Source organism: Lonchura striata, chromosome 2 (genome assembly GCF_050655825.1).
Source record: "Lonchura striata isolate lonStrDom1 chromosome 2, ASM5065582v1, whole genome shotgun sequence".
NCBI classification, from domain to species: domain Eukaryota; kingdom Metazoa; phylum Chordata; class Aves; order Passeriformes; family Estrildidae; genus Lonchura; species Lonchura striata.
In genome coordinates, this window is record NC_140704.1 from 64,447,022 (window position 1) to 64,460,095 (window position 13,074).

At 39.5% G+C, this 13,074-nt stretch overlaps 1 protein-coding gene across 1 annotated transcript; it reads right to left on the minus strand.

Annotated features, from left to right (window-relative positions):
• Nucleotides 1-219: 219 nt before the first annotated feature.
• Nucleotides 220-9,755, minus strand: BLOC1S5 (biogenesis of lysosomal organelles complex 1 subunit 5). The gene is made up of 5 exons (XM_021534547.3): nt 9,654-9,755; nt 8,452-8,534; nt 6,221-6,350; nt 4,518-4,576; nt 220-2,304 (listed from the first exon to the last, which is right to left on the minus strand). The coding sequence occupies exons 1-5, from the start codon at nt 9,745-9,747 to the stop codon at nt 2,125-2,127; spliced, it is 546 nt and encodes a 181-aa protein (XP_021390222.3). The 5' UTR covers nt 9,748-9,755; the 3' UTR covers nt 220-2,124.
• Nucleotides 9,756-13,074: the final 3,319 nt, after the last annotated feature.

Sequence of the window (13,074 nt, forward strand, 5' to 3'; positions counted from 1 at the left end):
CATAGCATGCAAAAGTGAAAGTTACTAAATGAAATTATTTCAGGAACAGATAATTTTCATTTAGTACCCACAATGAATAACATTGACTAAGAGGGTAGACACATTTTGAAGAAGTGCACTTTCAAATGATCTCCAGCATAAAACATTCTGAAAGAGGAACACATTTTCAGTGCTAGGACTTAAGAAGCTTTCAAAAAAATCAGGAGCACACATCCCAGGTTTTGGAAATACCACTTTATTTTCCAGTGAATATCCAACTTGTAACACTTGCATCATTGCTTATGAACCTTCAAATCGATGAAATCCTAAAACCTACAGGTCCAGTGCACAGTTAATTAGATATTTAAATCTTAATAAAAATTATCAGTGCAAAAATAAAAATTAATTCAGAATGCAGTTAAATGCATTTTGTTAGAAAGATATTTGGGCTTTGAGCACATATACATCAAATAATCTAGTAAGAGACGCCACTTCCAGTCTGTGCTCCAAACAAAACTATTCCACACCCAATTCTATAGACAAGCAAGAACTAATTTTTTTCTTTTTAAATGAGAAGTCTGAACTTAGTTACAACATTCATCACGGGTACACAAGCTGAGAAATACTACAGAAGTCACTCTCTATTCAGACAGGAGTTGTTAAAAAAAGAGGCTTTCCTATTTTTCATGTGTGGGATCCTTTTGAGACATCTAGGTTTTTTCCATTCAGAAAAGAGAATTAACAACATTCCAGTGTGCCCCGGTGCTGGCAAATCATCTTCTCAGTCCAGATGCACAATGATGATTGATGAAGCTGTTGGGCCCACGGTAGCAGGCAGAGCAGCTTGGCAGGAATTCAGTGTTATTGAAAGAAATCTCAGATACTTATTCCATCTCCTCCACTAACTTTAATCACACTATCAACATGCTGCCAGGAATGGAGCCTTGAAACCAAGCCATAAACCTACACAAGCAACCCTTGTTGGTATATTACTGCTGCAATACAGGTAAAGGGAGTAAATTCTGTTTATTTTTACCTGTTTCCATTCTACACTGGACACCAGCTAAATTATGGAAAGATATTTCCTGCACTAACGGTTAGCTTGCAGCAAATTTCATTAAGGTACTACGTCTCATTTTCCTTGGTTCATGAACTGATTGAGTTACTTCTTCAGTTACACTGCTGGAAACTGCAAGTTTGGGATAAAGGAAAGCAGTGCAGGAGCATATTTCATATACACTATAAAAATTGGTAAGAAAACAGATCAGTACTACAGGCATTTAACCACTAATCTGCTCATTTGTTATGCTGATAAAGAAACAAAAATCTTACCTCAATTGCTTCATAAAGTTCTGACAAGCTTATCCTAAGTAAACCAACAGCATGCCAAATATTTAAGGTAAAACTGTACTAGCTACAAAGCTAATACAAAGACTGATATGCTTCTCATGATCACTTTTTTGGCTTGTTTTGGCTTTGCTTAGAACAGTAAAAGAGATGCCTGAGACATTTACAGGGAGAAAAAAAAGGAACTGTTGACCAAGCTTACCTTACAATTTTTATGTTAACAAAAACCATTCAAATTGCAACTCTACTTCATAACACGGAACATTCAACCCAAAAGTTTGAATTGCAATACAATTCTGTTGAGATCTTTCACTGGTTAATCTTCAAAGTAAAATATTCCATAAGACAAGTTTATTTTCTTGAAATCTACAAGCAGAATTTAGTTTTCCCAGTGAATTCTCAGCTAACCACTGGCTGGAATCCATCAACTTACTTTTTGGGAAAGGGCTGTGGCTGCACACCAGGATAGTTGATATTACATTAGTCTCTGTTTTCTCAAATTATATGAAACTCTGCCGATGGGAGAGAACTCCAGTTTGCAACTCCCTGAGCTTGATGTAGTCACACAATTTCCAGTTCCACCTTCCAAAAAAGAAAGAAATACTGGCATTCCACCTGCCCTCAACCATAAAAGCATAGATAGGCACTTAAGTTGAAAGTATGCAAACCTTTTCCTCCTGTACCAAGCCTGTAGAGGAAATTCTCCTTTTTTCTATTAGCTTCAGCTTTCCAAAAGAACCTCAATTTAAGTCAGAAGCAACTGAGCATGGCACAAATCCAGCATTATTGAAAAAGGTCTTAAAAAGAAGCGTATTTGGCCAGTTCCTTCTCCATCTCAGAATACTGCTCTTTGAGGCGCTCCATTGCTTTTCTGTGCTCTTCATCCACCTCCGCACGTTTGTTCTGTTGTTCTTTCATGAACTCCTCCCAGTGGGCAATGCACTTCTCCTCACGAGCCATCACCTTGTCTGCCTGAAGCTGACAGGAGGAAAACAGGAAGCTTTTAACAATCATTTCCATAGTAAAACAGGGGGGTTAATGAGAGCTACATAATGTTAAAGTATCTGGAAACTAGCAAGAAAACATATGGAAAGGGGAAACTAAAAATAAAACATTTATTTTTGTATTGCCAATCCAAAACAAGTGGTAAAATGTCTGCAATATTATTAATGTGATTGTGTTAGCGATGATGCTATTTCTTTAAAATACAATAACAGAGATATTAAATGTTTTGGAACTGGCAGCTAGTGTTTCTGCTTTAGCCAGGTAGCTCTCACTGCGATTAATGTCTTCCTTTAGAAATGAGTTATTTTTCCCCCTCATATTTTCCTACTGCTTGGCTTCTGCTAAGTCTAATTCCATTCACTATCTTATGTTGGAAAAAAAAAGTCTAGATATCTAGAAAAAAAGATCATACACACATCCAATGCACATAACAAAACACAATGTAATTCTGTGGATTGCTTGCAAGCTGTGTTGACCATCTGGCCCCTTTATATTACAAGTGTAGAAGCCAAAACAAATCTAGGCAGTTGTTCTTCCGTTCGCTCCATCTCCCAGCAAAACAGAGGATTAATCCTTCTTTTTTTAGCCCCTCTCCTTTTCAGTATATCAACAATGACTATTTCTCATGTGTGGTATTTTTGTCAACTAATGGCACTGGGAACCCATTTATATATTCTTACACACTCTCTGCTGTTCTTCAAGATCACACAGCATGGGCTAAATACACGACTTTTTTCAGTGCAGCCTTTGATACACTTTAACAACATTATGCCAAGATCCATTTTGTTTGTACCCGATACAGTAACATCACCTGAGAAGATACACTAGTGCCCACTAACAGTTTGACTGATACACTACTTTGTATTAACAGGTTTTGAAACATTGGTGTTTCAAACACTTTTTGAGGCAATTACACATCACCTAACCAAGCCTGATGCTACATCAGGCCAAAATCTCATTATTTTTTCAGAACACATCATTTCAGAAAAGTAAGGAAAAGGTATTTCTCCTCAAGTGGCTGCACTACAATGACAACTGTTACCTTTATTTTTTAAAAAGTTACCTACATGTTACTACTCTTATTTGGAAAGTTTCAAGCCAGAAAGTTGTACTAGGCAAACATTAAGAAATGCTACGATTCCTGGATACCTATAACTACTCTTCCACTACATATTAAAAAAAAATAATACTGGAACCATACAGCTAATAATTTTTAAAAAGAACAGTCACCATTCTTACTAAATGACCGTTCATCTTCTAAGTTATAAATTTCTTATTAAAGTTTTACTTCAAACAAACAGTAGCAGAACTGTAAGAAATTCCTACCTCTGAGTATCTACTCTAGTGTCAGACACAAGCAAACTCTGTCAGTGCTCAGACGTGTGTGTTGCCCAGTACCAGTATTCAATTGCAACTGCCCATCTTCATCAGTTGCAAAAAAGGAAAGAAAAACATGACTATCAGCTTACAACCATGAATGCACAGCCTGTTTTGCTTGATGGCCATGGAAATGTCTTTGGTTTTTCCTGAACTAAATTATAATCAACAGCATTTTGCAAGTAAAGAGATAACACAGGATTATAATAAAGAAGTAGTAATTGGAATACATTAAACTAATTTCTTGTATAATTTTCCAGGTTTTAGATTCAAAGCACATGTATTTCAAATAAGCAAAGTGTAGCCAACTGAAAAGGTTCCAATGATTCGCATGTTCCTATAATATACCTCTTCATTAAATAACCCATCCTCAAGTGAAAAAAAACACTTCCTTTTCAACAAGCAACATATATAATATGGTCAATGTTCTCAGCTAACTAGGAAAGATTTACATTTCCATTCTGGTAGGTTGGTAGATGTTTTTTGTTCCACAGAAAATAAGCTTTTTTTATATTTAAGTTTTCCCTGTATATTACAAATGTTATAGTCTGAGCTAGGAGGAAAAATAAAGCAAAGGAAAAAAAATAGTTTCCATATATCAGGAGATTGTAGAAGGAGTTAGCTAGATCCATTAACTTTGCAGTGAGCATTTTCTAAGTGCAGAAATCACCCCAAAAGAAGTTTTGCTGCCAGTATATAAGGTATAGAAAATTATGTTTTTAAGTTTGCTATACTTAAGGCAGCCAAACTTGCTGTGAAGCACAAGACTCTTGGATCACAAAATAAAAATTTATCCATCCATACTTTACCTTTCTTGTTTCACACTCCCTCTCTTGGAGTCTATGGATCATATCATTGGCAGCTTGCACTGAAACAACAAATTGCAGTAGATCAGTCTGCTGTTGGAAATCAAAGAAACTCACCTGAAAGGGATTTATAAGATGCAAGGCTGTTGCAAGGTGAAGATTATATCTCACTCTGTCACTTAACTCTGCCAGAGTCAACTGCACTTGCAGAAAATGCTTTACACTTACAACTTTAACACTTATAAAAGTAAGCAGGCTTATTGCAGAGTTCAACCTCTGTATGTTCTAGAAGCCAAAAGCAGGAAGACAGTGAGGTCCTCTTGTGCCCATACTCTTAGTGCTGCTGATGAGCTGGAGTGCACCACTCAGCACCTCAGCAGACATCAAAAACCACTCTCAAGTCAGTAAGTAGAAACAGGTGATTAAACTCTAACTCCTAAGTTAGTTGTGGTTTTTTTTCTTTATTTTTCCCCCATCAGCTCTGTATAGACTCCATATATACAACATCTTTATGCTGAAGTCCATCTCTTCTCTCCCAGACTAAGCCTGGGAAAACTTGTCAGTGGAAACAGGAACTGTATTGCCACACACTTCCTCCCCTCCATAACTTATTTAACACTTAATTTTAACACAGAATTAAATACACTAACTTCCCAAGCAGCAACTGGATGCAGTCCTGGACAACTAGCTCAAGCTGCTGCTGCTTGAACATAGAAGTTGGACATGACCTGCAGAGATCCCTTCCCACCTCAACTATTCTGGGATTCTATTACTGAAGATGTACTGCACAGCTGGCCATGAGAAAGTCAGGGAGCAGAATCAAAGGTTCACCCCAGTTAGATGGTATGAGGGCGCCTTATTTGCATGACTAAATTTTAAGTTTCAATGTTTTCCTGCAATCCTTTTGGTGTGTAAAGCACCATCTACCATTTACTATTCTGCAAATGCCAGATGCCATATAAATAAGTTACAGGAAATTAAATGCTTATACAACATGCCACACATAAATTGTAACAAAACCCAGAGTTTCAACTGCATAAATTTCACAGCTAAAGCTGTGTACCCAAATCTCTTTTGAAGAAGTCATCCTGCTAAATGAGTAAGAAAAAAAAAAAAACAAACCACTTAAAAACTACTACAAATTTCAAACATTCTTTTAAAATCTGAGCAGTGAAGAAATATATTAATAAGGATGAAACTAAGATTAGCATGCAATTACTATTACTTTGTGACTGAATACTGATAATAATAATACTATAAAATTTCACAGCTATACAGAAGGAAGTTATGTTTTAAGTGATTTAAGGTAGACAGTATTATGCACTCCTGTGGGAAAATTAAGAAACTTGAAGTTCACATCACAGCCTGCTTCCAAACAAACCAGGAAACTGAAAATTGTCCATGGCTTTAGTCAATGTGGAGCACTATTTACAAGTGAAAAGAATGAGCTGAAACAGCTTCTACTTAAACAACAAACAACTTTAATATAATCTTAGCAAGAGCTGATTGGCTGGACTACTATGTATCAGAAAACATCCCTGTTGTTTTCCTTTTAAAGTTGTACAGAAGTGAGAACAATGCACATAAAGAATAGAAAATTACCCAAGTGTGATAATTTTTTAACAAATCATACTTTGAATCCAAACTATTTAAATTTTGATGCCTCAAAATGATGCGTCAAGAGCAGTAAGAAGCAATCTGCTTACATCTCTTGAAGGTTTCACTCAAATTGTCCTGCATTGCCTGCTCACACTTCGGAAGAACACGTTCATTTGTTTCAAAAATCGTATTTTTGAGATTTTCAAGTACTCGTAGTTCTCGGAGGCCACGTTTTTCCTGCCACAAAAATGAAAGAAAGTGAGTAGCTAGCAAGGAATTCCACTTCACAAATTAGAGATGGTTTCCCAGCTGAGAAACTAATAGCTTTATCTCAAAGACTACACCATTGTCTACTGAAGTGTTGCTCTACTTATTTAACAACATAAATAAAATTGCCAAAAAAAAGAGAGCAATGTTCCATACTCCACATCAAATCACAAAAATCTTTTGAATGACTCCTCTGGCCCTTGTGAGAAAAGACAGTACTAACTATTTACACACCATGGGGAAAATGTCCTGTTTTGTATAGATAATTTACAGCATCTCTAAAACAACAGAGAGCAAGAGAGCTTGAAAGCATTTCATTTTTATAATTCAAAAATGAAGTTACTGAGAAATAACATAGTAGTGATTCTGCTTGCTTGATGTCTGACCTTCCACATTTAGTATGGCAGGATGTGAAAACAATGCAAGGAAAATTGTTTTAACTGAAATAAAGCAATGAGATTGACTAAAAACTAATATAACACAGTTGACTAAAGGGGCAGCCCTTCTAGATCACTACTGATCATGATTAATTACAAGTACTCTAATTATAATCTTGTTTTATTGTCTAAATTTACAATAATCTATTTTTCTAAAGCCACAGCACTATCCCCACTCTGAATTTCACCAGCATTTTACTTAAGATAAAAACTCTGCATAAACAAAAAACAGTCTATCACATGAAGTGGGAGACAGGGATCACCACACCCATTTTAAAACTTCAGAAACAAAGACAAGCAAAACTCCTTAATAAAACAGACTCCAGATTTCCTGAGTGCAAATCTCCATTCCTTGCACACTAGGTGCTAATCATAAAAGATAAGACCATATCTCAAAGTTAGAAACAAGTGGAATTTTTGGGTGCTGGTGGTCCTAAGCTCACTTAGAAGAAATTCTAAGTTGCAAAAATTTAAACAATCCTCTACTTTGCTATTTTCCCCCCCATGAAAGTATAAACCAGTAACTAAATTTCAATAAAAGATCTAAGAATATATTATATTTGTCTAAGAACAGAACAAGACTTCAGGCGAAATGAGACAAATACATGAATTATCAACCTAAAGATATAAGTTCTAATTTTGTCTAGGAATTTAATATTTTCCTTCCTGTGGAATGACATTTAAAACTACTGTTTTAATGTCACTCCATTTAAAATTTACTGCATCCTACAGCCTAGTTAGGGAAAGCAAGAGAAAAGAACTTCTTATGACTCTCAAGCCCATATGATACAGATATGATGAGAGTTTATTTCATAGCCATATTTTGCTAAACCAGCAGAGACAAAATAGACCTGCTTGAAAAATAAGCTACAATCTAGGTTGTGGGGGGTGAGGGGGAAAGACATTTTAATGTCATTCAAATTAGGTCTGCATACTGGTATTTTGAGGTGTAGCTGCATTTTCAGTTACACTTTTAAATTCCACATTCTGTAAGAAAGAAAGTCTATATAGAAACAGCCTTTTGCTGGCATAGGATTAAAATTTTCTAAACTTTTGCTGCCATCTTGTGGAAACCAAATTATACTTTTCAGGCAAAACTGGACATACATTCAGTACTTTAGCCTTACTTGCAGCCAATGATTTTATTACTTTGCAGAAAGTGTTCCTCTTCTCTTCCAATAGTAATAGCTTTCCCTTGTGTAATGAAAATGAAAGAAAATAAAAATACAAGTGTGCTAGCTGAATTGAGCTGAGGCATTAAGTAGCATCTCAAAAAGATGCAAACCTACACTGGCCAACAATACTTTCCTTGAACCAACCAGACTTCTCTAAGATGTTAGGACTACATTATTCTCCTCCATCAAAATTCTTGCCAGTCTTCTGCAGGAAAAAAATCCCCAAAAAAATCCACATTTATTTTCAAAAGTTTTAAAAGAAAAAGACCTAAATTACTGCCTTGTTTGCTAAAGATGCAGATGTATACTACAGGTGTATTATTTTGGGAAAAAAAATATCGACGTCAAGCCCTTCTGAAGACAGTTCTGTAGTTCTGTGCCTACTATTACATCTAAAAAGATACTAAAGCTGTCAAAGTTTCAGACCCTGCCAGCATCCAGTAAGATACAAATACTTACTTCAAATTCTTTAACAAAGTAACGTATTTCTCCCTGAATTACTGGTCGGTGATCCAGCAGCCTTGAATAGACTTCCCCAACATCTAGAAAATTAATGAAAGCCAGAATTTCAGTTTTTCTCTCACTCTCACACCAAGCAACACAACACAGGCAGCACACTGTTTCTCAGTGTAAGGAAGGACTATTGCTCACCAAGCTCATACAAAACCAAAGAGCACCAGAAGAGAAATTGCAGGGTGACCTATGTATCCAGCAAACTGCCAGCTTAGATAAAACACAATGAACCAGTATTCCAGATGCCAAAGACACCTTTCTGTGAATGCTTTCCTCAGCATCCTTTGGCTCAATCCTCTTCAGTACAGCTTCCATATCTGATTGTCTGTGCTGGTAAAAGACCAGAGCTAAACGCTGCAGCTTAACAGAGATACACAGAGTAAGTATGGGAGTCTTCCGCAGCAAGACACAGGAGGAATCCTCACTACAAAGGAAAACTGTCAACATTTTCTTGTATTCTGGGGCCAGACTTGAAATTTAGTCTTGGAAACGAGTATTTACTATTTAAGATATGTGGAGAAACAGGCTCACGTCACGAAGAAAAAGGCTGCTGAACTGAAACGCACTGTGAGAGCATAGCAAATGCTGTTTCAAGTAGACAATGTAGTCCCAAAAAAAGACTTTCAGGTGGCACTGCCATCTAAAGGATGTGCACTCCTGCCCCAGCTGATGGACCTGCCCCGTGGCTCTGCTGCACCCACCTGTGTTTGTTCAACACCCTGAACCCTACCGCGTTCAGAATGGTACAGAACGATTATTTAGAAATTCGGGAAAGTCATGATTGCAGTAAATAATGCATGGGCTAAGCCACTCTACCCAGTCCAAACGCTTCTGAGCACGGATTAACCACGACAAAACTTGGGTGAACAACACCAAAAGCAAGAACTTCCTAGGAAACTCCATGCCCGTGGCAAGGTCCTCGGCGGCCGACTCGGCTCCCCGAGAAAATACAGAGCCACGCTGGTTTCCATCTCTGAGACGAAAGCCAGCTAAGCCTCGCAGGTGTCCGGCTTCAGACCCGGCACACGCTGAGGGCTGGAGGGCGCTGGGATCCGGAGAGCTGGCCCGGCCCTGGGGCTCCCGGGGCCCGTGCCGCGGGGTTACACAGCGGGCTCGGCACCTCGGGGCCCACAGCGCTCCCTCCTTACCCTTTATGATGGGCTGGATCGGGGACCCGGCGGCCGGCGGGTCCCGCCTCCTGTCGGCGCCGCGGGCGGGGGACGCGGGCCCGGCCCCGCTCATGGCGCTCCGCGGGCCCCGCCGCGCTTCCGCCCGGCCCCGCCGCGCTTCCGCCCGGCCCCGCCGCGCTTCCGCCCGGCCCCGCCGCGCTTCCGCCCGGCCCCGCCGCGCTTCCGCCCGGCCCCGCCGCGCTTCCGCCCGGCCCCGCCGCGCTTCCGCCCGGCCCCGCCGCGCTTCCGCCCGGCCCCGCGCCCCGAGCCCGCGGGGACGGGCGCACGGCTCCGCAGCGGGAAGGCAGCTCCTGGGAGGAGCGGCTTGAGGGAGCTGCGGGTGCAGAGCAGGCTCAGGAGAGACCTCACTGCTCCCTGCGAACGCCTGAATGGAGGCTGTACCAGCTGGGGTCGGTCTCCCGCGTAACCAGCGACAGGACAGGAGGACATGGCCTCAAGGTGTGGCTGGTTAGACATCAGGAGGAATTTCTCCACAGAAAGGGTGATTAGACACTGCAATGGGCTGCCCAGGGAGGTGGTGGAGTCACCATTCCTGGAGGTGTTTAAGGAAAGATTGGACGTGGCGCTTGGTCTGGTTGGCATGGTGGTGTTTCGTCATGGGCAGGATTCGATGATCTCAGAGGCTTTTTCCAATCTCGGATTCTCGGATTCAGTAATTACAGTAAGAGATACATTAACCCGGTTTGCTTCTAGCTGCAGCAAATGTGAATAACAACTGCTGGACACGCAAGCTACAAATAAACAAACAAAACCCAACCAAACAAAAAAGAGCAACAGTCTCTTTTTACAACTATTTAAAAAAGCAAAAATGATGTAAAATCGCTGTACATTTCTTTTAAAACAATTTCTGAGCACAAGAGAGGCTCTCAGTATGAGAAAGACGTGGAGCTCCTGAAGGGGGTCCAGTGGGGAGCTACAAAATTGATTAGGGGACTGGAGCATTTCTTACAATGAAAGTCTGAGGGAACTGGGCAAGTTCAGCCCTGAGAAGAAACATCTGAGAGGGAACCTTATCAGTGTTTATCTGAAGGGAGAGTAATAAGAGGATGGAGCCAGGCTCTTCTTGGTGGTGCCAAGCAATAGGACAAGAGGCAACGGGCAGAAACTGATGCACAGGAAATTCCACCTGAATACAAGGAAGAACTTCTTTACTGTGCAAGTGACTGAGCACTGGAACAGATTGTCCAGAGAGGTTGTGGAGTCTCCCGCCCTGGAGATACTAAAGTACCTTCTGGATGAAATCCTGTGCCAAGTGCTCTGGAATGACCCTGCTAGAGCAGGGAGGTTGGACCAGATGAGCCACTGTGGTCCCTTCCGACCTGACCCATCCTGTGGTTCTGTGAGAGCATTAAGATATTTTCAATGTACTTCCCCTCCCTTTTGGCCACTTGTAAATTACAGTATATTAACTTCTGTTTGTGACTTTTTTCTTCTTGCTACTCAATAAACTCAATAATTTCTTGAACAGGTTGATTGTATTCAGGCCATTGCATCTAAGTTTGTTTCCTCTTTTACATATTTTTTTTTTGTTTGTTTTAAATCTGCAATACATACCACACTTCTCAGTGTCACTGTATGGTTAATGAAGAATAAACTGGACCAAAAATTCTGCTGCAACTACTGCAGTCTTCAGTGTCCTGAAGGCTTCCTTCCTACCTGGAATACCAGAAAGGTGCCAGTTTAGCTGGAACAGTTACTAGTTTATTGGCAGAAAACAGAAGTAGTATGTTCTTTGCTAGAAATTAGTTCTGCCCATGTTCTACTCTGCATAGCTTTTATAAGTGGGAGCAATTGTGTGGCTCAGGAAAAAGAGGTACCTTTTTTAAAGCTATTTGAACTGACACAAAAAAATTATTTTATTATTAAATCCTGTGCCACATCATAAAAACTTGGAAACAGCTCATGGAAATTACTATATGGGGTGGGGCTTTTTGGACATTATCTATAATCTTCTAAACTTAGGCTTAAAAATGAGTTAATTGGTTCTGTAACAATCTCCTCCAAAATCAGGCAAAATATAGCTGGAACCTGTCTAAATAATAAAATGATTCTTACATTGGGAAGTGTTCAATACTTCAACTAACATTATTCTTAAATTTAGCATAAGTATATAATGTAAAATAGTTTTTCACTCCTTCACTGTTACATAGTCTCTGAGTATTACATTAATTAAACAATAAGTAAATATAAGAATTACTTTAAAAATAGTTCCCTTCTACATTATCTATTTCCTGAAAGTGATGAGCTGTTACAGCCTGTAAATTAGTATTTATATTTTTCCACTTGAATCCAAAACATGTAACCATTTGACAATCACCAGTAAATTACAGTCATGCTCATATATTAATCATATCTGAAGGATATTCCAGCTGACTTAATCATCACTACTAATTTGGGTAGAATTGTTCAAATCTTAATTTTACCTATTCTAGCTTAGCTGCCATCCTTTCATAGCCTCTCAGACAAGTTATTTGCCCCTCTAAGCCCTATACTCCAGCTTTTTATTTGTTAAGAAGCAAATCCTGTAGTTAAGGAGCTTTGTAACTACTGCATTTCTAGGAAAGAATTTTTACATCATGACTATTGTCAGGTTCAGAATTATGGGACTGCAACAAGATTAATTCCTGTGACAGATAGTTGCATTGGTTTCTAGGACTAATGTTCTGAAACCATTCCTCCTTTGTTTGAGTAATATTGTTTTTTGCTTCTTTTTTTTGCTTTTTCTTTTTTTTTTTAAGAATATGCTATTTGTTGTATTTATGCCTGGTTTTGTTTTTTGTTCTCTGCTTACTCTCATTGCCCAGTCAAGCTTATTCTCAAAACATACTTTAAAGAAATTAAGGAGGACTTAAAGAGGTGATGGCTATAAAAAGACAATACTTGTGGAGCCCCTAACCTGTCAGTTTGTAGAAAGTAGTCAAGTCACAAAAATATGGAAATAGCTATGGCTTGGAGCATGAAAATCAACATATGTAGTCATCATGTATTTTTTTGGAAGATAGGCTAAACAACCTCTGTCATTTTTGCCGTGCAATGGAACCCACTTTCTCTTTTAGGGATCACCCTGCCACTTCCCATTAGCATTAGCAGCACTCTGAATTGCAAAATCTTCAGATGAATGTGCCGAGTCCTGTCATTTCCCCCACAGGCTGTCTGGCGATGATAATCCACTAAAGGATTATTTCATCCAAGTGGCGGTGTCCGAGTCAAATGCCGGCAACAGGCAGGAAAGCCCAAACCTGTTGAGGCAGACATCTGCCCGGATGGGAGGAATCGGAGCGACGGCCCTTAAGAGGGCGAGGCGGGGGACATACTTTGTGCCAGCAGAATAAGTCCATGGGCTGCACCCGTGATGGGAGAGCAAGACCACGATGGTGAT